General features: G+C 31.9%; 2 protein-coding genes across 19 annotated transcripts in view; one reads left to right on the top strand and one right to left on the bottom strand.

Moving 5' to 3' along the window:
- LOC144965384 (uncharacterized) overlaps nucleotides 1-3,157 on the bottom strand; it is a 54,500-nt gene extending 51,343 nt beyond the window's left edge. For 13 of the 16 annotated variants that reach the window (XM_078900662.1, XM_078900667.1, XM_078900665.1 and 10 more), the window contains exon 1: nucleotides 141-256. The gene's annotated coding sequence lies outside the window, so the exon portion shown is untranslated. Of the gene's footprint in view, nucleotides 1-140; nucleotides 281-3,064 lie in introns of those variants that run through there. The other 3 variants (XM_078900666.1, XM_078900669.1, XM_078900664.1) reach the window with 2 other exon arrangements.
- LOC144965386 (BTB/POZ domain-containing protein KCTD9-like) lies at nucleotides 2,054-24,183 on the top strand. 3 transcript variants are annotated; one of them, XM_078900683.1, is made up of 14 exons: nucleotides 2,054-2,176; nucleotides 6,459-6,526; nucleotides 7,490-7,578; nucleotides 8,369-8,490; nucleotides 9,526-9,569; nucleotides 10,370-10,508; nucleotides 11,509-11,570; nucleotides 13,128-13,253; nucleotides 15,659-15,726; nucleotides 16,856-16,951; nucleotides 18,534-18,683; nucleotides 20,476-20,581; nucleotides 21,635-21,768; nucleotides 22,408-24,183. In XM_078900683.1, the coding sequence occupies exons 3-14, from the start codon at nucleotides 7,534-7,536 to the stop codon at nucleotides 22,522-22,524; spliced, it is 1,209 nt and encodes a 402-aa protein (XP_078756809.1). In that variant the 5' UTR covers nucleotides 2,054-2,176; nucleotides 6,459-6,526; nucleotides 7,490-7,533; the 3' UTR covers nucleotides 22,525-24,183. The 3 variants fall into 3 exon arrangements, with proteins under 3 accessions (XP_078756809.1, XP_078756807.1, XP_078756806.1); XM_078900681.1 differs by lacking the exon at nucleotides 2,054-2,176 and adding an exon at nucleotides 3,136-3,332; XM_078900680.1 differs by lacking the exon at nucleotides 2,054-2,176 and adding an exon at nucleotides 3,309-3,430.
- Nucleotides 24,184-25,029: the final 846 nt, after the last annotated feature.

Here is a 25,029-nt window from a genome sequence, read left to right as displayed (position 1 = left end):
GTTAAAAGGTGACAAGTGTTGAGTCTGAGTTTGGGTTTGAAGTTACACTGCGGAATCTCTCATTCTCACCTTTCCCCTAAAACTCTTAAATACAAAAAATTTAACAAAAGCAAAACAATAATAGCAAACTTGTCTCTCACCTGTGTTGCAATACCTTAGCCTTATCACAAACATAGCAGTAATAAAATCCCCTTCCTCCAATAACAAAATTCTTTTAACTTCCTCAATGAAAATGAAAGTGAAGGCTGAACCGGAAACATCCCCTCACCCCGTCCGCAACGCCCCTCTTCCTCCTACAGCCCCAAACGATTATGATAAGACGTTTTTTATCATATTATTATTTTTTTTCATACAAATTCTCTCTCTCTCTCTCTCTCTCTCTCTCTCTCTCTCTCTCTCTCTCTCTCTCTCTCTCTCTCTCTCTCTCTCTCTCTCTCTCTCTCTCCCCCCCCAATACACAATGTTTTAAAGCAACCAGACGCAAACACTCAGCCATAAACATTTCAATGTATATTAACTATGAAAAAACACAAAACAAGTGTGGTGTGATAGGTGACAATTTACCTATATATATATATTATTATCGGGGTGATGGTCTTTTGCATTTTATGGACTTGAACTTAAAGAAGAAAATAGAAGATTTAAAAAATCAAGAACTCAAAATGGCACACTCAAAATAATTATCATATGAATTTTTAGGGTCAATGAGTAAATTAAATAAAAATGATTTTAAGCGATGTGACATACTTTACAGGTCTGATAACCGATTGCAATTTATGGACTCCTTTTAACATAATATATAGTTCCAAAGAACAATAATATTTTATGTTGGTTTGAGAGTATTACCATTACCACAATAATACCATTACAAATTGGTACACCGATGATTGTTTTATTTTTTAAAAGAGCTTCACGGCGCTGCGACACATTTAGATCATTTAAATTTCAGCGCTAGTGAAAAGGAAGAGAATGGGATAATCAGGAAATTCTAGATTTACAAATAAAAACTTCCGAAAAAAAGTAAGACAGATGGGGAAATAATCCTCTCCCAAAACTATAACTATTCATCCGACGATTTCCCTCACATCTAAGGACTCCGGCAAGGGCCATGACAAAACCAAGAAACTTCATTCCAAAACAAATTCAAAGACGAAAAGAAAACACAGAAAATGTGGCTTCGTGGTCTAGTGGTATGACACTCGCCTTCGGATCGAAAGGTACTACATTCGAGTCCCAATCTGAGCGGCGCTTAGTTGAGTCCTTGGAAAAGGCTCTTTACTCACATTCTTTCATCGTACTCAGATGTAAAATCCGTACCCGGCCGTTAACAGCGTTGTCATGTCTATGTCGGAAAAAAAATTGCAATTTTACGTGTTGCTGTTGACTAGGGACACTTTGTAAAGCGTTTTGAGCCCATTTAGAGGATATTGCTCTATATAAAAGCTCCGTTAAAAAAAAAAATCCCCGGTGACCTCCCTGTCCACGCTGGGAAGACAGACGACCACACCCAGAATAACGATGATTTAAATGATGATAAATTGCTGCTGCTGCTGCTGCTGATGATGATGATGATGATGATGATGATGATGACGACGACGACGACGACGAGATGAAGTAGAGCAATGAACGGCTATTTCTACTGGGGAAAAAAAAAAAAGACGTGTTACATTTAGTTTGTACGCGCCCGTGAGTGTGTGTATGTCTTCATGTTTCCCTGTGCAAGAAAGTTCTCCTCCATTGTTTAATTAAAGTAAGAAATTCATCACTGTCATTGTGTGTATTAAGGTCACAAAGTAATATTACTTTGTGTTAAGGTGCAAGTTTCCAAAATCTAACAAGATAAAAATAAATTTAAAATATGAATCTATAAATAGAGCAGAGCACTAACCAACCAATAACGAAACAGAACTCTCTGATACAACTACTATTTTTAGATGGCCCTGGTTGGGGACGAAGCCGCCAAAAAGATACTATTTTTAGAAGGCCCTGATAAGGACCACAGATCCTAGATAAGGACTGAGAGGATTATAATCAAGCAGTATCTAGGTCCTCTCTTATAAGATGGGATATCTGCATCCTCTCACAAACGGAATTCCCGCTTCAAAGTGACAGTTGGTCTCTAAGGCTATTTCTGGCAGTGGCCTTCCACCTCTATTATATTATATTCTTCTCCCAGGTGAAGCCCGAGATATAAATATATATAAATATATAATAATAATAATAATAATAATAATAATAATAATAATAATAATAATAATAATAATAATAATAATAATAATAATAATAATAATAAGAATAACAATAATAATAATAATAATAATAATAATAATGATAATAAAATAATAATAATAATAATAATAATAATAATAATAATAATAATAATAATGATAATAATAATAATAATAATAATAATAATGATGATGATAATAATAATAATAATAATAATAATAATAATAATAATAATAATAATAATAATAATAATAATAATAATAACAATAATAAAATGATTATTATTATTATCATTATTATATTAATAATAATAATAATAATAATAATAATAATAATAATAATAATAATAATAATAATAATAATAATGATAATAATATTAATAATAATAACGACAATAATACAAAAATGTAATGATTACAATAGTGGCGATGACGATGATGATTCTAATAATAATAATAATAATAATAATAATAATAATAATAATAATAATAATAATAATAATAATAATAATAAATATAATCATAATAATAATAATAATAATAATAATAATAATAATAATAATAATAACAACAACAATAATAATAATAATAATAATAATATTAATAATAATAACAACAACAATAATAATAATAATAATAATAATAATAATAATAATAATAATAATAATAATAATAATAATAATAATAATAATAATCATAATAACAGCAATAATAATAATAACAATAATAATAACGATAATAATAATAATAATAATAATAATAATAATAATAATAATAATAATAATAATAATAATAATAATAATAATAATAATAATAATAATAATAATAATACACACTTTAACTTCAGGTGAGCAAGTCAGTATAATAAATAGTCATGGAAGTGGCGCCTATATGTTGAATTTCAGCCGAATTGAGATGGCGTGGACCACATGTTTAGGCGATCTCATATAACAGGATCAAAATATATTTTGGTTCTCTCACGAGAGAGTAGAAACAAGATGGTGCTTGTGTACTATGTACTGTTGTAAAAGAGGACCAAGATACACTACCTTTAAAATTAAAATTTAAAAACTCGGATTCGGAACCTCGCCACAGATGAAATAGGTAGGTAGGGCTACATTTCTCATTCAGATGTAAACATTGACCAGGACCGGACATAACAATACTTGATTGGAATAAAAATAAAAGAAGATTGATAATCGGTAAACCCGTTTCCTTTGCTTAAGGAGAATATGTTAATACTAACTCAATCTTTATTCATACATTCAAAGAGTGTCCAGTCTAGACCTAGATAGATTTAGTTTAAAATTTATTAAGTAAAGACGAAAGAATTCGGAGACTGACGGAGTGTCACAGTCACTGTCACTGACAGTGACAGCCGGGGGTGGACGTATAACAATGTAGTCGCATAGGCATTCATAGGCATAGGTACTGTACAAGTCTTGGGTCTCCAAGTCTGGCATCCCAAATTGTTATGGCTATGGTCTCACTGTTGCAATGGCAATGGAAATTAAAATTAAAATACTCTCAAGTCTCAAGCTCAAACATATATTCACTTCACTTCACCATTCTATTTTCTCTATATCTAGAGTAGAGGATAGTTCTCTAGTTTTAGTCACTGGTGTGTTCTGGTTTTGTCTGAAACTGAGCTGGACTGGCTGTACTCTAGACTGTTAATTGTGAAGCCCAGTGCCAGTGTGTGTTGTGACAATGTCTAGATGAAGATGACTAGATGGATATTGTCCAATAGTATTTGGTTGATTTCTCGGAATGCTGGCACCAGAAAAGTAGAGAATTTCTCTAAAAGTAGAAATGGCTTAGTATCGGTGTGCGTGTACAACCCCATGGTGTACAACCCTATCTCCGTCAAGAGAAAACAATATTTGGTTTGACCAATCTCTATGGCCAAATGATGATGTGCGAAAAAATTTGCTCCTAGAATCGTCTTTGTAACGTCAGCAATCCAAAATTGCTGTGTGAAGCTCTTCTGTTTGTCCACGTTTTAGAACAATATTTCACTTTCCGTAGGTCTTGATGATCGATCCAATTGCCGCAACAAGATTAGGACCTCTTGCCTGTCTATGGTCATGCAAGTTGGCGGGGTTCACAGATTCTTCAGCACTGCTATTGACAAGAAAAGATTTTCCAGAAAGTAAATCATCCACCAATATTGTGCCTGCATTAATTGAATATAATGTCGGGGCTTCTTTCGGGCCAGCTAGGCCCAAAGTTAATAGCTGGCTATGTCGTTTCCATTTATGAATGGTTGATACTGCCATCACACAGGGAAGGCCGTTGACTGATCTCTCACAATGCCAAGCTTGGTTGCCGAATTTTGAGTGATAACGACATAGGATGAAATTAGAGTTTGAGGGTTGCTGTATACTCTTTGGCATGCTATGTCTGTGGTGTTTAGGTCTTTATTGTGTCCTCTTTAGACCCCTCTATACCATCATCTGTGTCCTGGCTTTGTGTTGATGAAATAGAAGCGGAGTTGATAATGTCTACTTCAACTATGTGGTCGGCTGTTTTGGCTATTTCATCTAGATTGGCATTGTTAATTTGTGCCAAAATACGCCTGACTTCTGGAGGTAATTGGTTGAGGAAAAAAGCATGGAATAAGGTGTTGGGGTTGGAATTCATTGATTGCATGTGCTGTGAGAGTTCTGTTGGTCTGCGGTCACCCAACCCATTCATTTGAAGCAAGGAAAAATCCTTCTGCAGTTGTGTCACTTCATACGCGTCCAAAAGGGATCTTTTTAAGTTTTCATAACTGTTACTCACCGTGGAGTGCTCCATAACTGCCTGAACTCTTCATGAGGTGCTCAAATCAAGTAGTTGTACCACATGAAAAAATTTGGTCTTGTCGTTGGTAATGGGAGGACAGTGTGTGGCGGACGTAACCCCCAGCCGAAGGAACCAGGCTGTCGCGTTTGTCATCCAGAAAGGTGGATACTTGAACTACACTGCGTTCACTGTAGGCGGGGAAACTTGTTTTGATTGCCTCTTCTGAGTCGAATAAAATTTACCTGTCCATCATGTCGGGGTCACCAATGTAAGATATGTGAATGTTACGATCTTACTTAAGGGATGCAAATGAGGTCAGTTTGGGTGAGAATGATCAAGTTTTGGAAGTGACTATTTTTGATCAGTTTATTCATTCCTTAATGTATCAGGGTAGATTGCCACAGTCACTTCAAGATGTTTATGAATGTAATCATCTATATTAATAAAATAAAGAATACATCTGTGTGTCTGTGTGTGTGTGTGGTCTACAAGGAAAGGAGACTGCTATCTGCTATGAACATTAGCCAGTTCCGTTAACATTTCTATACTTCTGATGCAAGACGTTGAGATTTTTGTGATTTATTAGCTCAATTTTACAATGGCCATAAAAATATAAAAATAAATTGTCTTTGATCCTTTACACTAGATTTACGACACCATTTTAAACCAGAGACTTTAAAGTGGGGTAATGGGTTTGCCAAATTGGCAATTATAATTCAAAATTCCAAAAACTTGGCATTTTTTAAAGTCATTTGGCAAGACACATTGGGTTTTGCATTTTAGATTTTGTCATTACATTAAAATAACTTAATTTAACCTATTTTAATACACAAGTATGACATAATTACACAACATTTATTAATATTCAATTTATATGGACATATTTAATAGGTCCTATTGTCAATACAATATACCTACTTGACAGTGATTATTTTTACATCGAAGATGTCGTGGGTTTGCTGGTAGTTATAGTTATATGAAATAGGAAGCTGTAGAAGTATGCTTGTTTGTGTTTGTGTGTGATAAGGTGAACATTCTTTGATTTCTTCACTCACACACATCTATTGTGAGGCGTTCACAGATTCTTACTTTAATAAAGATTCATTCCAATAAAAAAAAAAAAATTGAATAAAGAAAATAAACAGGATCTATTTCAGTTTCAGTCTTGAGGGAACAATTAAACCATTCAAATTCAAAATTCTCAGACACACCAAATATTGTGATCATCCATTCTTTTTTTTCTTTCTACTTTCTAAGTAAAACGCTTCCATCGTACCTCGAGCCATTCAACTGCACTACCATATTGAACAGAGAAAGCTCATGTGCATGTAGGAAAGAAATTAATTTTATTTATGGCTAATAGAATAAAACATATACATGATTTATTTTAACTTTGATTAAATATTTTCAAATTATTTTTATATGTCCCTTAAAATATTCCAGTATCACGTGTGTGAAGTGCGCAACAACCATTGGTCATTGTTGAGGAAGCTAAAGACCAAGAGATTCAAGTAAGCATGTGTTGTGTCTCAGTATGAGACTTGGAACTAATTCTAAGTAAACTCATTTGTATACATTCCATGGAGAGACATGTGAAAAATGTGCACCTCATAGATAGGTACTGTTAGGAAATTGTGTTGTTCTTCAAAGGGAGCAACATTGCGTTCCACCAGGTATCCTGTGTAGGGAGGATCCCTAAATTAGAATGCAAAGCTACACTATGTTCCTTGTGGCGAATTTTTGCTACAACACAAATTCAACTTTTCATGGGTCACAATTTTTTTAGGTGACTGTTTTTGTTAATTATTATTCATCCAATCCGTATATGATGTATTTAATCTTGTGTAAGATATCAGGTCAAGTAAATGAAAATCACAATTAAATCAAATTATAAAAGGAATAAATGAGTGTTATTAGATCAAAAGAAGATTCTCGTAAAAACTTTTGAGAGCTAGAAAAAAAATATTACCACTATTCTTCTTCTTCTTCTTCTTCTTCTTCTTCTTCTTCTTCTACTTCTTCTTCTTCTTCTTCTTCTTCTTCTTCTTCTTCTTCTTCTTCTTCTTCTTCTTCTTCTTCTTCTTCTTCTTCTTCTTCTTCTTCTTCTTCTTCTTCTTCTTCTTTTTCTTCTTCTTCTTCTTCTTCTTCTTCTTCTTCTTCTTCTTCTTCTTCTTCTTCTTCTTCTTCTTCTTCATTATTGCTATTATTACTATGATTAGCATTTCTATTATAGTTATTGTCATTATCATCACCATCATCATCATCATCATCATCATCATCATCATCATCATCATCATCATCATCATCATCATCATCATCATCATTGTTGTTAGTTTGTAATCACCATCAATTTATTTGTTAGTGTTTTAAAGGCTAAAAATAATCGACAATACGGATTTGCATTTTGCATTTTGAAACTTTAATCATTCACATTCACATTATCCAATTTTTTTATTTGTTATTTTTTTCATCAGTGATATCCACCTGGTCATAAAGGAACATCTGATAGAGTAACAATATGAGGATAACCGTTTTTAAAGATGGATCCTCTAGTGATGGAAAGGTAGTTTAGTTACTTGGTTGACTCATGAAAGAGTTGACCATTGACATATATTTTTATTATGATTTAATTTATCCACATCATTTCCTGTCCAGTACTTTTTATATGCATGCTTTAAGCTTGAAAATATAAAACTCAATACTGATTGTATTCTCGTCCTCTTTTAGAGCTTTTGCCAGAGTTGGATAAAAGATGTCATCAACACTATCTTTATCCATTTTGTGAAATGTAAATAGAAATTTGGGATGGTAGTATTGCAGCGGTTTCTGAGTCTTATTAAAAAAGAAACAACAAATAACAAAGTCAAAGACTCTTGAGACATTTTAAATGACCATGAGCTTTATAGAGTAGTCTTATATCAGAAAAAGTTTAAGCACAAGAACTTTTAAATAATTTATTGTCAGTTGTCGAGTTGTGCTAAAACTCTTCAAGCAGATCTTGACAGTAACCAAATTATATATGATTTGTTTGGTTTAAATTGTTGTAATTAAATATAAGTAAAATATGATGTGCACTATATAGGGTTCCAGACTATATTATGGATACTGAGCTTGTATTTAAACAATCCACACCACTCTATTATTAACGGCTTTAATTTCAATTTCATGAGATTCATTGTTTGTGTCTAACTGGCGAGTTTAAAAGTATCACTCAAACAAGTCAATAATTGTTAAATCGAATTAATGTAAATTGAGGATAACAAAAAAACAAATGTGAATAATAGTAATATATTAATATCATTAAAATGAATGAATAGAACTTTATGTTATTTTATCTTTTCACTCATTTTCAGGTTCTCTTAGTTCCTTCATGTTGGGATGATTTACTAACCAAAATTAAATCTGTGTTTGGTGTAAGACCAGAAGTTTTACTCAATCATCATGGTGGTATCATTGATGAACTGGCTCTTCTAAGGTGAAAAATAAATCTAAATAAATTTTTTGAATATGATCTTTGATGTGAGATATTTAAAAAGGGTATTCTAAGGCCTCACAACTCAACAAGTGTAACAGAACACATCTATTTATACTGGATTCTTTTAATTTTACACGACCAATTAAAAAAAATTATACTAGATGTTTTTTCTTGTTTCGTTGTAATTAATTAAGCCATAAATTTCCTTTAATGTATCTTCTCTGTATATTTCGGTCCTTGTCTTAGAATGAGAAACTTTGGGTTGTTTTCTTTCCTTGGCTGCCTAAAGTAGGATGTAATGAGGTCTTTCTATAACAGTTTTTTTTTTTTCTCATAAAAATAATCTTTCTGTGTGACTATGCATTATAAGTATAAGTGTCAGAAACCATTTGTGTGTCTACCATTTGGTACGAATCCTGTGGAAGACTTTTGGTGTTATATAGAGGTAGACTGTTGTTGGGATCTACTTTTGTGAACCATCAACTATTGTAAATACTGATACCTACATCTATCTGATTAATTGATGTGTACTATCTAACTGTTCATAGCATAGAATAGACTTAAAAGTCTTGCAAGGTTAAAACTTCTTAAACGGAACATTATCAAAGTATGTTTCAGGGTGTAAGTTGATGTTAAACAAAAGTACCATCTTGGAATGGTAATGGTTGCAAATACTTTGCTTGGTTAAACATTTTGTTAAATTTTTTTTCTTAAAAACATTATAAGTACATGACACCAATATTATTAATATTATACTCTCACAGACATATAGTTATAATAGTATTTAAATGGCCACGAATCTGTCTACTCGTCATGTATTTTGATGTTCAGATTAGTCTTTTTATAAACTGTATAATTTTTGTAGTTTTATTAGTTAAAAGGAAACACTATTGTAAAATAAAAACTTAATTCGTTAAAGTCAGAAAGAGTTGAAATGAATTTTGATTATTGATAAAGCAATTACAGTTTCCAAGCCTTTGTATAATTTTATTGAAGAATTTTTATTAATTGCATTTTGAATTACTTTCTTTTCAGGGACGATGATGTTCTATATCTCTCTAGAGGAGACTGTATTCAGAGTGAGTTGCTTTACAAAGGTTCCTTTTTTAAACCCACGCAAAAGAGCCTAGGAACATTTAGTCTTTTGTTAATAAAGCTTGATAAAGTTCATCTACTTCATAACTTTTCACAACGCTAAATTATTGCTAGATCGGAATTAAATTCTGGCATATTTTTGAAACGTGTGTTTTTATCCACAACACTATTGGCATCAGTAAGGCAACAATCAGAAAGAAAAAAATAAAGAAATAGCAGAGAGAAAACTAATGTTCCTATTCAATTAGTCTAATATTATTTGCTCTGTAGCTATTGCCTTACAAATTAATAGCTCCAAGAGTTTAATAGGCATGCCCAGATATGCGATGTCTTCTTTTAGATAACTGTCATAAAAATCTTTTTCAATCAGAGAAAGGGACGTGATATACAAGAGATGTTTTTTTTTTTTTTTCAATGTGATTTTATCCATGGTTATCAAACTTGTGCGGACCTGTTGTCTTGTGATGTTACACTTTTGGACTGGCAGGTCCCTGGTTGGAGTCTCGCCCTGGGCAGCTGAAAGTTGAGTTAATTTTAGATGTATAATGGGTACGCAGACAACAGTCCTTGTCTTTGTTGAAATATAGTAATAGTGCCTCACAGGCGTCTTGTCTTGTCCTGCGTGGTAAGTGTTCTATTGGTTTGTGAGCCATTATAAAATGCTTTGAGTGTATTTAATGGGTATTGTGCTACATAAAAGTTCCAATATCATACGTTTCCATTTACTTGAATTTATTTTACTTCCTTTCTATCTTAAATATGGTGTTGATGTCATACCTGGCAGATTCGACCTGGCAACCAGCACTCTGTGAATTTTGTGGCCATCACTGCATTCACCCATCACCCTATCCTCAAGGAACAAAAGATTCAAATTCTGAATGGATTAAACTCAATGTTGGAGGACAATTTTTCACAACAACAAGGTTTGTTGAACAATTAGTTGCCCATGATTGATGGATAAACAATTAATCATAAATGCTTGAAAAAAAAAAAAAAAAAGAACAGTTCAAATGATTTTAAAGCATTTAATTTAGCATTCAATTTTGATGAAAAGGGTAAAAAATTATTAAAGATAAAATTTATGGTAGTTCAATGCTATTGCTACCTGTTCTTTCAACAAAGTCAATCGATGTTTGCAGCGTTTCATATACAGCACATATGGAGAATTTAAAAAGAATTAGAATGGCTCATTCTATATTCATCCATGTTCCATGAGGTTAATCACTTTTCCCTCTCGTGTTTCATATCTCTACTATTTTATCATGAGCTCAATGCTATGTGTCATAATTTATCCGATCAGTGTTTTAAGTTAACACTGTTTTTCACCATATTTATTTGAAATGGAAGTTTTACATGTATATGTGATTGATAGTGTGTATATCATTGTACATGTTTATATGTGGTTGTGTCAGCCTGTTGGCTAAAATCTGTTTGCAAATCTGGTTTTAAATATATTGTATATTTATGAATGATTTTTAAAGTACTTTGAGGCATTGGCAAAAGGCTCTATTTAATTGATATTATTATTATTGTTGTCGTTGTTTTGTTGTTGTTGATGTTATTATTTCTTCTTCTTCTTTTTTTTTTTTTTAATTTTTTTTTCCTTCTTCTTCTTCTTCTTCTTCTTCTTCTTCTTCTTCTTCTTCTTCTTCTTCTTCTTCTTCTTCTTCTTCTTCTTCTTCTTCTTCTTCTTCTTCTTCTTCTTCTTCTTCTTCTTCTTCTTCTTCTTCTTCTTCTTCTTCTTCTTCATCGCCGTCTTATTATTATTATTATTATTATTATTATTATTATTATTATTATTATTATTATTATTATTAATGATGATAATAATATTAATGATAATCTTTCAATTATTTAATTACTATTTTAATATTATTATCCTATACATTTTTGTGACTAAATTATTTTCCTTCAATCCTGTAGGACAACATTAACAAGGGTTGATCCAGACAGTATGCTTGCGAGAATGTTCAGTCTTGAGTCAGGTTATTTCCCTATTTTTTAAAATAGATCCTATGTTTTACAGGACATGAATAGCTCAATGATATCAGATCAATTCATTGCTTTAAAAACAAATTATGAAAGTGAACTTTGCTTGAACATCTTAGTATGCCTTCAATGCATTTTTTGTATTCATTTCATTATTTTTAATTTTAAAGTGTTGGAGAAGGAAGTTCCCTTTTTGAGCGTTTAAAGATGTGTTTGCGATTTAATGTTCGTTGTTCAATCCTAAGGCATTGTTCTGAATCTCTACAAAAGGCTACATAATTCTAATTTGTCTGAAAGCATTAAATACTTCAGTTATTCAAATTTGTTTGTCATTTATTATTATTACAGTCCACTCTGGATAATCGCAACACTTTGGGATCAGCGAAAATGTTGTGATTAACCGAAGTTGCAATTAACTGAACATTTTACACATATATGGTACACTCAAACCAGTTGTTAAAAATATTGTTCTTAGTCCACCACAGACTGAGCAATTTGATTGAAACAAAAACCATATGGCAGCCCTGTATAGGTTTTTCAACCAAATGCAGCTATGATGCAAGCTGGTATTTTATTCAGATGTGGATTAACTTTCACTCTTTTGTTCTCAACATTTGTAAGGGTCAAAAAGATTAGCCGTGATGATAGGCAATAAGCTCTCACCAAACTCGTTGGTCACAATGCACAGTTGTTGTCAATCCCAGAACAAAGGATATTGCTCAGTCTCTCTTTACAACTGTCATTGTCTACCTGTTGATCACTCTATTTAATGGCCACAGATTACATCACAAACCGATACTGCAAAGCCCCGTTCTCTTTTGATTCTAATAGAGTGATGAAACACTACCTTAGCATTAAATCCCGCTCTCTCTCGATTCTTCAACGTGTCATGATTTCATCCGTGATGAAATTTAATCATTATATTTTGATTGATTGATTTCTTGAATTTACCACTTTTTGAGGGCAAAAATTTGTTGCGATTAACCAGTAACTTTTATATAGAATTAATTCTGTTTCTTGGGAAATGTTGCGATTAACCGAGTTGCGATTATCCGGAGTGGACTGTACAATGAGAGATATATATATGCACATTGAAATCTTAGTGAAAGGTACTTAGTTATCTTGCTGTTAAATAAAAAATTCATTCGTTATAAATAATGGAGGGTTTTATTGTGCTCTTATTAAATACCAATTAAAATTTTTTTTCTTTCTTTTTGTTTTGATGATTACAAATATATATATTCATGCATTAACGGCAGAGAAATAGATTTGTTGGCGACCTTTTTTTTCTGTTTTAAAAGGTGAAGTTATATATATATATATATATATATATATATATATATATATATATATATATATATATATATATATATATATATATATGTGATTTATAAAATCAAAAACCATGACCATTTATAAAATCTACTTTCACTTTCACTTCCTGATGATAAGAGTGAATGCTTGTAACTATATTGTAGAAGTTGATCATAATTATACTTGAAATATATATATATATTTATTTATTTATTTATTTATTTATTTTTTTTTTCAAGATTGGAGCAACAGTAAAGATGAAAGTGGGGCTTTTCTTATTGATCGCAGTCCCATCTATTTTGAGCCTATACTCAATTTCCTTCGACATGGCAAATTGGTCCTTGATAAGTTTGTCAATCCTGAAGGTAAGGGTTTTGGAGAATGAATTTTTAATTATAATAATAATTATTATTATTATGATTGATATTATTATTATTATTATTATTATTATTATTATTATTATTATTATTATTATTATTATTATTATTAGTAGTAGTAGTAGTGTTATTATTAGTATTATTAAGTATAACAACTGTGACTGAAACTTTTTCATTCAGTCCTATAGGACAAGGTTAACAAAATTATGAATTCTTCTACACATTTGTATTTGAACAAATAACTCTTTTAACCCATTGCCCATTATCAACCAATCCTTGAATTGCCCATCATCACTCGCTATTACTGCCTCTCATTTTACTTCCCGTAATGGCCGTAAAGTAAACTGGAGAGAATTACAGTTTTCTGCATTAAATTCCTGGATGAATTCCCTTTCATTGAATATAAATTTCATCCCACAAATTTGCAATAGTTCAAATAAACTGAAATTTTTCTTGGTCAAAATGGCGTTCAATTTTCTGACTGACTTACTTCGTGACCAGCTCGATTGTGATAATATTGATATAAATGAAGGAGAATTTTATGAAAGTTTATTCTTTTCCCTTCCTTTTTCTTTTTATTTCATTGAAATGGCATAGGTAGTTATCTCATAAATAATTTTTTAAACATTTAATGCATAATTTATATGGAGTTGTGCCCCTTGATGCAAGGAAATGAGGTAGAGGATTCTATGACACCATCCAAGGGGCAAAGGGTTAAAGTGTCTTTGAATAGTAAAGATAAGATTAGCTTTATTTATCCCAATAAGGGAATTTACAAGGGTTGTTTCTATTTTTATTATTGTTCTATAAAACAAATCCAAGCACTGTTCTTTGTCTTTATGTTTATATAAAGCACAGACCACAGAAGTTTACAAATTTTTATAGTTTTCATTCAAAACAAATGAACGCTTCCTTTAATTTACAATTACAATGCTTAACTGATAATAGGCTGCTATAAGTTGTGGACAGTAAAAAGTAACGAACTAAAATGAATACAGCAGCTTTGAAAATGCTAGTAAATTTAATGTAAAGGAACAGAATAAGGATCTGAGCCTGACCAAGTTTTATTGTTACAATTAAACCGGGCATTCTCCTTTATTTTGATAATTTTGGTTCACTGAGGAGGGTTAAGACAGACAATCTAGAACATTGTTTTGTTTAATGGTTAATAACTTCTGACAGATGCACATATTACTTACGCAAACATTACTCTCCTGTAAGACAAGAGAACATTGGCCTCCTGTTTTGGGAGAATTATTTTGATTCACTTATTCTTTATATGATTTGTCCCTTATATGCATTTTTTGTGTGTGTGTTTTTGATCCATAATGAAATTATCTTGTTCTGTTTCGCTTTGAGGGAAATAGTTCAATGGATTTTTTTTTCTTTCGTGAGATGGTAATTGTAAATCATCTTGCTATATTTTTTTTTGTAGCTTTTGACATATCAATGGTCGGTGGATCAAACCTCTGTAGTCTCTATTTTTACGATCGATGGATCAAAACTCTGAAGTCTACATACGGGCTTTGTGCACTATGATTTTATTAATTTTGGGCAGATCAGACCTCTGATGTGATCTGAGTGTATCTCCTATGGAGGTAAACCTGAGCATGAGTAATAATTTTTGTTCATTCTGAGACGAGACACCTGGATAAATTCCTCGAGGTCTCTACTTCTGAGCTCTACTTGATCTAATCTCTTTGTCGTACTCTCTTGGAGCTTGTAAAGGGCCACTACCAGACATGAGATCTAAAATCTTGATTTTCTAAGCATATTCCTTTTTTTAATGGATGATGGAATTACAAAAACAAAAAGAACCCCCCCCCCCCCAAAAAAAAAAACAACAAAAAAATAAGTTGCCAGAGCATTAAAACTCCTTAAAGCAAACATACAAAACCAATTCTTCAAGATCTGTAAACAATGCTCAAGGAGATCCTTGAAACTATCTTTTTAAGCTTATTCTTCTCTTTCTTCTCGCACGCTGGGCAATTTGGCTATTGTTAAATAAAAAAGCATAACTCTTTGTGATGAAACATATCAATGTGGGTTGATACCACTTAAAAAAATAAAAATCAAGGAGTAATTAAATTATAAATAAAAAATAGAAATTTTTTAAATCAAAGACTACAGCATCCATTGTTCGTAAATTTGCAGCTTTTGGTAGAGTTATGGTGGCCTGCCTACATACATTACAATGATTTTTGATGCATTTTCCTAATTCAAATGCTGGCCATGAAGATGTTCTAATCTGGCTATATTGCTGGGTATTGAGGTGTTTCTTTTAAGGTGTTGATTGTGTAAGTTAAACCTTAAATTCCTCCTTTATTTTTCCCCACCGCTCTTGTCACCTCTGAAGCCATTTTAAAATAATTGACTGAAATTGCTCATTTCAGGTGTGCTAGAGGAAGCCCGTTTTTATGGTATCACATCATTGATTGAGATATTGGAGGATATGTGTGAGGTAATTAGAGCGCTCATTTGGTGTTCTTAATATTTTAAAAAATATTTTTATGAAACTCATTTAGCAAAATGAACACCTTTCTTTTACATCAATTTCATTTGTTGTTTTCATTGAGGAAGTAATATTATATCTGTATATATGTGAAACGTTTGCATCTTTCTTTTGTTGCGTAATAATATTCCCAAAGCTGAGTAGGTAACTCTGAAGTACAGGCAGACGGGGCCTAAATTTGAGATTGTAGAAGCTGCTCAATAGAAGCTTAACGGTGAATAAAAATTGTGAAAAGGAAACATTTCACCAATATTTCGGCCATTTATTGAAATTTCAATTTTCACATTCAACACTGGATACAGCAACTATTTTTAGCACTTTGAATGCCTAATGTTCTGCGTGTAATTTGAGGTTGGACACCAATTTTACTCATTTGAAAGACTCGTTTAAATTGACAATAATCCCATAGAATATACGAATTTTCACTCTTTAATTGACAGGATAAGGCACATTTTCTATTAAATCAAGACACTTACTCACGTCAGCAGGATAGGAATAATTAGATTTATTTCTACTTTATGTCATTCAGGATATTTATTTAGCTTTTGAGTTTCTAATTCTTCAACAAAAACAACCAAATACATTCATCACTATGACTTAGGCAAGCACTCTTCCTAACTCTTGTACTATAATGAGTTCACCTCAAGCTTGCTTTATTACTCTTTCTCGCTCAACGGATGGATCTGCACATGTGATTTAGATGAATGCAGTTCCATCATCAGAAGATATAAAAAGGTTTAACTGCTTTCTTCTTCTTCTCTCTCTCTCTCTCTCTCTCTCTCTCTCTCTCTCTCTCTCTCTCTCTCTCTCTCTCTCTCTCTCTCTCTCTCTATCTCTCTCTCTTTCTCTTTCTCTCTGAACAAGAGTTCACTTTAAGCTTGTTTCATCACTATTTCTCATGCCGTGACCAGACCTTTGCACTAGTTTTTGTGAATGGCCTCGATTGTTCTTGATTAAGAAAGGAGAGAACCTTTATCTTTATGAAGAAGGATAATACTAGTATATTATAATTTATTTAATGGAACAAAATTGAGTACAGGTATTTTATTATTATTACTTTTTTTTTTGTCTTCTTCAGAAAGATATACCACCAATTGATAATGCTCCAATTACCAGACGAGATCTTACTTTACGCTTACTGTCAACATCGACCAATAAGGAGTTGCGTTGCCAGGTAAAATGCCTACTGATGACCACCATGAATTTCAGACAAATTACTTATACAGTAGGATCTCTCTAATCAGTTTTGTCTTTTGCCGCAAAATTGTCTTCATTAGCCAGGTTTCCCAATTTGTTGCGGAGTTGGGGATTTCAGTTGTCCTTTAAGCCTTTAAGTACAAAAGTCCTATTGTCATGTCATTGCAATCTCCCTAGATATGAAGTCATGAAACTGAGTTGATGAGATATTTGGACTTCATAGAGCTGGTCTAACAACAAAAGACTTTATTTATTTTAAACTAGAGACATCCAAAGTTTGAATGTCAACTGGGCACACGAAGTAGTCAACACCTTTAACAAAAGAATGCACCTTCGATTGCTCTCACGAAATATTATTGAAGAGGTTCCCGATTTTGAGGTCCCACTGTATTGGTAAAATCCACACTGACAGATTTTCTCATGACCAAAATTAACCAGTTTTTTATCCATTTGCAGAATAATCATTTATTAGTGACAGGTTTCCCAAAATAAATCGCAGTAAATATTGACAGTAATTTAGACAGGAAACTTTTTGTGGTACTGTCTGGTATACTTTTATAATTTATTGATGTAATTTGTCTGTGAATTGTGACTGCAGTGGCACAATTCAAGGCTAATTTGAATGGATTGATGTTGTTGTTATGCGCCTAGAGCTTTATTGTATAGAGGATTGGGGCAATATAAATAAACTTCATTATTATTAATCAGGTCGTTTGTTCAGGCAAATTTACCTGAGGTATATATGTGGATTAATATTATCTATGAAAAAATAAGTGGATTGTTCACCACTTTTTATATATCATTTTGTATAAGCTTTTGAGCACATGTCCACATTATAGGGCCAAAGCCTGAAAAATAAAAATCTGCCCTTTACTGTAAAATTTTGCTTATTACTTTATTACTATTTGGCACAGAAACTGTATTTGCTTGTTATACAAGAGGTGAATATACTGTCAAGAGAATGTATTTGCTACAAGTTTAAGAATGCGTACACGGAAAGCTTGACATGTTATAGATAATAATTGTGATTTGGCTTTTGTACATAGTGTAAATAGATTCGCATTTTTAAAAAATGTTTTATTGTTGAATTACATTGTTAATTATAATACATTAGATGCATTGCTACAGCCTTTGTTTTTAAGAATGATAAGCTGATTCCTCTTTTTCACCAGAAATTCCTCCTTTTGGTATTTTAATTCCTCTTACCTACTTCTTTTGGTAGTGGTCTTTGTCATTACCTTTTGCTGACAGTGAGTGTAATCGGGTCTGCCTGAAAATTAGCCTCTTGGAGAACTGATCAAAAACATTTCTTTTAATGTATAAATTATATCTTCATTTTACAGCTCCATCTGATAAAATGACAAATCCACCCAGATCTATCATATCAAATTAGAAGTTGTCGTTTTGGTGTGATCTACTCATAAATGTTTTGAACTCGATTTGAGACCTTACTGGTCTATTTGGGCATATGCATTTATTATATACATAATTTTTTTTCAAATTATTTTCTCCTATTTTAAAAATATTTATCGGATTGCTCTTTTTTACAATCTTTACAGGGACTAAATTTTACAGGTGCAAATCTTTCAAAGCTGGATCTGAGACATATCAATTTCAAATATGCCATTTTGAGGAATGCAAATCTTAGTGGTGCCAATTTATCTTACTGTAACTTTGAAAGGGCTGACTTGTGTAAGGCCACAATTGATGTAAGTTGTTAGTAATATGCTATTTAAACATGGGCAGGGAGGTACATACTCTCTATCCCCTTATATCTGTTTTCCAACATGCTTTCTGTCTTTGTCTTGGGATGAGATAACTTGGTTTTGTCCTGGCTCTGGCCGGAGTCCTGACTGGGAGGGAAGCAGTCACATGCATAGTTATTGTTTTGGGAGATGATATTATTTTCCTTGTAAATCATCTCTCTGTTATGTATTATTATATTTGTTATTTTGAATGTATAATGTAAGCATTTGAGTGTATTCCTCTTTGTTGGATTTTGTGCTTGTGTCTGGATGAGACTTTTAGGTGATCTCAAACTAAGTACACTGATAGTGTGCTCTTGGAATCTATATCTGCTCCCTATTTGAACCAATTCCCCTTTGTCTGCCTTATTCTTGGATGCTTTAATTGTAATTCTAGAACTTTTTACTATCCCATTATCTTCCTTTTTACTGGTGCTGATATGACCTTAATGTGTTGCAAGTGCCGTAAAACCCTTAAAAAAAAAAAAAACAAACTATTTAAACATTTACTCTTCTTTTCATCTTTTTGTTTTGGTTTTTCTTTATTTATCTTTCGAACTTTGATTCAGGTTTAACTAATGATATAGTATTTAAAAAACACAAAGCTAGGAATTGTGAAAACTCTTCAAGAACTTTGGACTAAAGCTTGATATGTTTCTAAGTAAATTGCTTGAGGTAAATAATATATTATTTGGCCCTGTGAGATATCAAACCAGATGAAAACGTTTTTGTTGTTGTTTTTTTTTGTTTTTGTTTTGTTTAGATATTTCTTTTAAAAAATTGGGTGATAATAGAGATGAGACCTCAATTTAAAGAAACATAGGGTACTTCATTTAACCAGTTAAATGCAGTACTCTGGAAAGACTTGTATTAATAGATTTGGCCAGAAAACTTATCTTTGAAAAATCGATCGGTTTAAATGACCTCACGAGAATTGATGTGAAAAAAAGACTAGGACTAGATCCGTATTGGTTCCATATAATAGCCTTATGCTATATTCAAGAAAAGAAGAGGATAAAGAAATAACGGTTCCTTTAAATTACATTTAAAATGTGACTCGCACTCATGTGGATGTAAAATTTATGCAGGTTTCACACAGGTAGAATTGGAATAGTTTCTATTTTTTGTTGTTCTTCTAAATCCGATCTCATTTTTGTATCTGTACCAAATTAATATATCTAAACCTGCTTGAATCTACCTGCAAGTGAATGAGGAAGAATTGTATTTGAAAAATTTTAAATAGCAAAGCTGTAGAAATTTCGACTACTTACTAGCCCTTCCACTTATCTCTGGTTACTATTGATTGCTCTTTGTGAATTATTATTTTAGGTATTCCATTTTTTCCCCAGTATTATATTTTTTATAGCATACATGTGTAAAATCTGAATCATTAAAACAACTCTTTTTGTTTAAATTCAGATTGGTATTATTAATTTTTAAAAGAACATTAATAATAAACAATAGCATTTTTCATCCATTATCAGATTATTTTTTTCTCTTTGCAAACATCAACAATAAAGTTGATGATTAATCTTTGACATGTTTCCTTGATCAACATGTTTTTGTGATTGTTTAGCAATTCACAATTGACTATGGCTGCAAGTATTGGTTTGAGTGGACTTGCCCCCCACTGTTAAGGGTTAAAATATATAGAAGATAATTTACACCATTTCAGGATTATTATATCTGTAGTATGAGGGACACTTTTTGACCACGTTTATAAACTGACATTTTTTTCTCTCCTTGAAAAATATAGAGTGCAATTTTGCTCGGCGTTAAAATGCTGTGTGCCAATTTAGAAAGTACGTCAATGCATGGTTGTTACTTTGAAGATCCTGCTGGGAGTAGAGCCAATATGGAAGGTATGCAACATTTTATAGTTTTGCATTGTTTTAATGAAAAAAATGTGAGTGCCCCTCTGATCATCCTCAAAATCAAAATCAATGTTAATTAACAATTAGCAATCATGGTCATTGTCATCATCATGTTTACGATGAATATTGTTTTTATGACTGTATTAAATTTTTATAATTGTCTACTCATTGAACAAAACAAAAAGAAAAAAATAGATGTGATGATAAGAGGGGGTAAATTTAACTTGGCTTTTACTATTAATAAATTCCTTCATATACCAATTCCCCAATGATGAATCCCTTTTTCGTCATCACTTCAGGGTCAGTGTGGTGAAGCTTTATGGTCTTTACTTTATACCCTTTGCGGCCATGTGATCTAGTGGTATGACACTCGCTCGGCGCATAGTTGAGTCCTTGGAGAAGGCTCTTTACTCATATTCACTCACCGTACTCAGGTGTAAGATAAGTATCTGGCCGTTAACAGCGTTGCCTCTGTTCGAAAAATTGTAATATCGCCTAACATGCATCGTGTCTCGTCCTACATGTTAAATGTTGCTGTTGACCAGGGACCTCTTGTAAAGTGCTTTGAGCACATTTAGTGGATATTGTGCTATATAAAAGCTCAATTTATTTTTTTCCCCCCCAAAATGCACCGATTTTGACTACCCCATGCGATGTGCAGCCTTAAGCAAGTCACCACTAGGTTATACCAGTCTTCCTTTGAATATACCCTTTGAAAAATTTCCCCCTGGCAATGAATAAAATGAATTTTATTTATCTATTTGTTTATTTATTTATTTATTTATTTATTTATTTATTTTTATTTCTTTATTTTTTAAAGATTTATTGTCAAGAAATATCTTCAAACGGGATTTAAGATGGATATAGGACGAGTATGTTATTATCAATGAAACAAAAAGTTATTCTCATCTCAAAGTTTGACCTCGCATTTTAAGACATTTGAGATCATTTGTTTTCATTAATGAATTTGTTAATTTAACCCTAGGAATATTAAGGTGTATTATTATTGTTTTCTTTGCAAATTGTACTTACTTTCAACAGGAGCATTAATGAAAAATGTGGATTTAGGAGGAAGCCATATGGCTGGAGTAAATCTAAGAGTGGCCACCTTAAAGAATGCAAATCTTCAAAACTGTGATCTCAGAGGAGCCGTTTTAGCTGGGGCTGATTTAGAGGTTTGTGGTCTATTTTTTTCACAGTTATTTAGCCTGTAGTGTTAAAACGATTACATTTTTTTCCTTTTATGGTTATAAGGCTGCAGTCTATTATCTGTCACCATCAAAATTGTTCAATAATTTTACCTGAAGTGGGGTTACTTTTGACTGAGAGTAAAAAAATCTCAGTGCGTGGAGTTTGTGTCTCAATGAGTCCTTGTGCCCATACAGTCGCATGAATGCACCATAGCTTTTTTTTCTAGAAAGGGGGTATGAAGTGAACAGTCTACTTGGATACCAAGTTACTATTACACATTGCATTGGAATAACTTGATAGCACTTTATATATATATATATATATATATATATATATATATATATATATATATATATATATATATATATATATATATATATATATATATAGAGAGAGAGAGAGAGAGAGAGAGAGAGAGAGAGAGAGAATATCATTGCATTAGCATTGGACACTTCTGTTACAATATGCGTCTAAAAATCTTATGAAAGTAATTTTCGACTGGCATCTCTCCTTGATGTTTTAAGATCATTTTTGAATTCAAAGGAAGATTTTGATTTTGAATAAACTTTTTTCGAGTAGAATGGTAGGTCTCCAATTTTTATTTTTATTTTTTATTTTTACAGAATTGTGATCTTACCGGCTGTGATCTACAGGAAGCCAATTTACGAGGTGCTAATTTGAAGGGGGCAACTTTTGAACTCATGTTACATCCCCTTCACATGGCTCAGACTGTTCGATAAATTTCTACGATGGAAAATACATAAATACACAGTTGATTCTACAATAGTGGTTAGAGATATGCAATTCTTAAGTAGGTCTGTTTTTAATGCAATATTAAGGCTAATCTTATTGGAAAATAAAAGAATGATATATAATAGAAAAAAAAGCAAAACAAACACATTTATAAATAATGATAAAATAATAAAAACATTTATTTAGTGTAGCAAAATTTATGATACCTACTGTTATATTTTATTCATGCAGTAGATTTTATTTTGACCCTTTGTGAAAATGACCACGTCGTTTTATGTTTTAAAAAAGTTAGATTTTTATATTTTTTATTGTTTTATATTCGTTATTTATTTCTGTACAGTTTAAATTGTAATATGTAGGGCTTTCATTGAATTCTTATAAAGTCTTTCACTTCAATAATTACACAAAATGAATATTTCCTCATACGATGATTTTTGTATTATTAGTATTTGTTGTTGAATCTATTGTTACTTTTGATATGAATCATTCCATGATGCATCGGGAATTTATGTTTTTGTGTTAATTCAAAATTCAGTCTGTTATAAAAATTGTGTCTAAACTATCGTGTGGTTTATCTTTTTTTTCTTTAACTCTTTGCCCCTTGGAAGGTGTTATAGAATCCTACCTTATTTCCTTGTAAAAAAATATTTATGAGATAACTACCCCATGCCATTTCTGAGCAGGGAGGTACATCTGTTTTCCAACATGCTTTCTGTCATTGTCTTGGAATGAGATTACTTGGTTTTGTCCTGGCCCTGGCCAGAGTCCTAGCTGGGAGGGAAACAGTCAAATGCATAGTTATTGTTTTGGGAGATGATATTTTTTTCCTTGTAAATCATCTCTCTGTTATGTATTATTATATTTGTTATTTTGAATGCATAATGTAAGCATTTGAGTGTATTCCTCTTTGTTGGATTTTGTGCTTGTGTCCGGATGAGACTTATAGTTGGTCTCAAACTAAGTACTTTGATAGTGTGCTCTTGGAATCTACATCTGATCCCTATTTGTTCCCAGTTCCCCTATGTCTTACTTTTTCTTGGGTGCTTTATTTGTAATTCTAGAACTTTTTACTATCCCATTTTCTTCCTTTTTACTGGCGCTGATATAACCTAAATGTGTTGCAAGCACCGTAAAACCCTTAAAAACATAAAAACAAACAACATGCCATTTCAATGAAATAAAAAGAAAAAGGGAGGGAAAAGAATAAACTTTCATGAAATTCTCCTTCATTTATATCAATATTATCATCATCAAGCTAGTCACAAAGTAAGTCAGTCAGAAAATTGAACGCCATTTTGACCAAGAAAATTTTCAGTTTGTTTGAACTATTGTAAATTTGTGGGATAAGATTTATATTCAATGAAAGGGAATTCATCCAAGAATTTAATGCAGTAAACTGTAATACTCTCCAGTTTACTTTACAGCCGTTACAGGACCCAGGCAACATGCCCACTAAACGGCAATTGCCTGACTCAAAACGTTATTTATCAAGCCACAGTTACACGACCAACACACCAAAACAAGAAACATACATTGGCCTCACTGAGTGTTCATTCAAAACCAGATACAACTTGCATAAATCTTCCTTCAGAAACATACACAAACGACATTCTACTACACTAAGCGAACACATTTGAAACCTCAAAGAAAAAACATGCAACACAGCATTACATGGAAAATCATCTCCAGAGCACAGTCGTACTCCCCCTCTTCTAAGATTTGCAACCTCTGCTTAGAAGATAAATTCTTCATCATCACAAAACCGAACATGCCAACACTCAACAGAAGAAACGAACTAACATCCTCATGCAGACATAGAAACAAACACCTTTTATGTAATTACGAACCTCCATAAACACGAATCTAGAAAAATACGAGAAACACAACAATCTGCTTTCACTTCCACTTCCTGATGAGCGCTAGTGCTTGAAACAATGTTATAGAAGTTAAATAATCATAATTATACTTGAAATGTTTATAAATAGCTCCTTTTATCAAAAAGTTGAGCACTATTATTTCATGGATTTTGTTTTTATAATATATATATATATATATATATATATATATATATATATATATATATATATATAGATATCTTTATATATATATATATATAATATATATATATATATATATATATATATAGCCTATATATATATATATATATATATATATATATATTCTCTTTGTTAAACTTAAACACATAAAAGGCATACCACCCAACTTTGTTATGTGCAATCAAACAGAAACCAAGGCTTAACTTGGCTCCTTATGCAAGTGCCCATAATCAGTGTCGGATTTTAAAAGTGAATTCAGTTTTTTTTCTCTTTTTTCTTTCTTTTCCCTCGTTTTTGGCTTTCTTCCGTTGACATTGAATTAGACCTGGGGGGAGGGGGGGGGGGGAGGTCTTTTGACCTTCTATGGTGGGAAGGAGGTCACTTGCGGTGTCTTCTATTCCCTTATATCTGTTTTCCGAATTGCTTTCTGTCTTT

This window comes from Berghia stephanieae, chromosome 2 (assembly GCF_034508935.2).
Source record: "Berghia stephanieae isolate SIO BIC M18660-M18661 chromosome 2, UCSD_Bste_1.3, whole genome shotgun sequence".
Lineage (NCBI taxonomy): Eukaryota > Metazoa > Mollusca > Gastropoda > Nudibranchia > Aeolidiidae > Berghia > Berghia stephanieae.
This window is presented reverse-complemented; position numbering and strand designations above follow the sequence as displayed.

Excerpts from the sequence above, each read along its gene's own strand:
- LOC144965386 (XM_078900683.1), top strand. The coding sequence starts at position 7,534 with ATGAGGATAACCGTTTTTAAAGATGGATCCTCTAGTGATGGAAAG. Across the intron at positions 9,570-10,369 it reads TAGAGGAGACTGTATTCAGA|ATTCGACCTGGCAACCAGCA; the intron begins GTGAGTTGCTTT and ends CATACCTGGCAG. Across the intron at positions 20,582-21,634 it reads GAGTAGAGCCAATATGGAAG|GAGCATTAATGAAAAATGTG; the intron begins GTATGCAACATT and ends TACTTTCAACAG.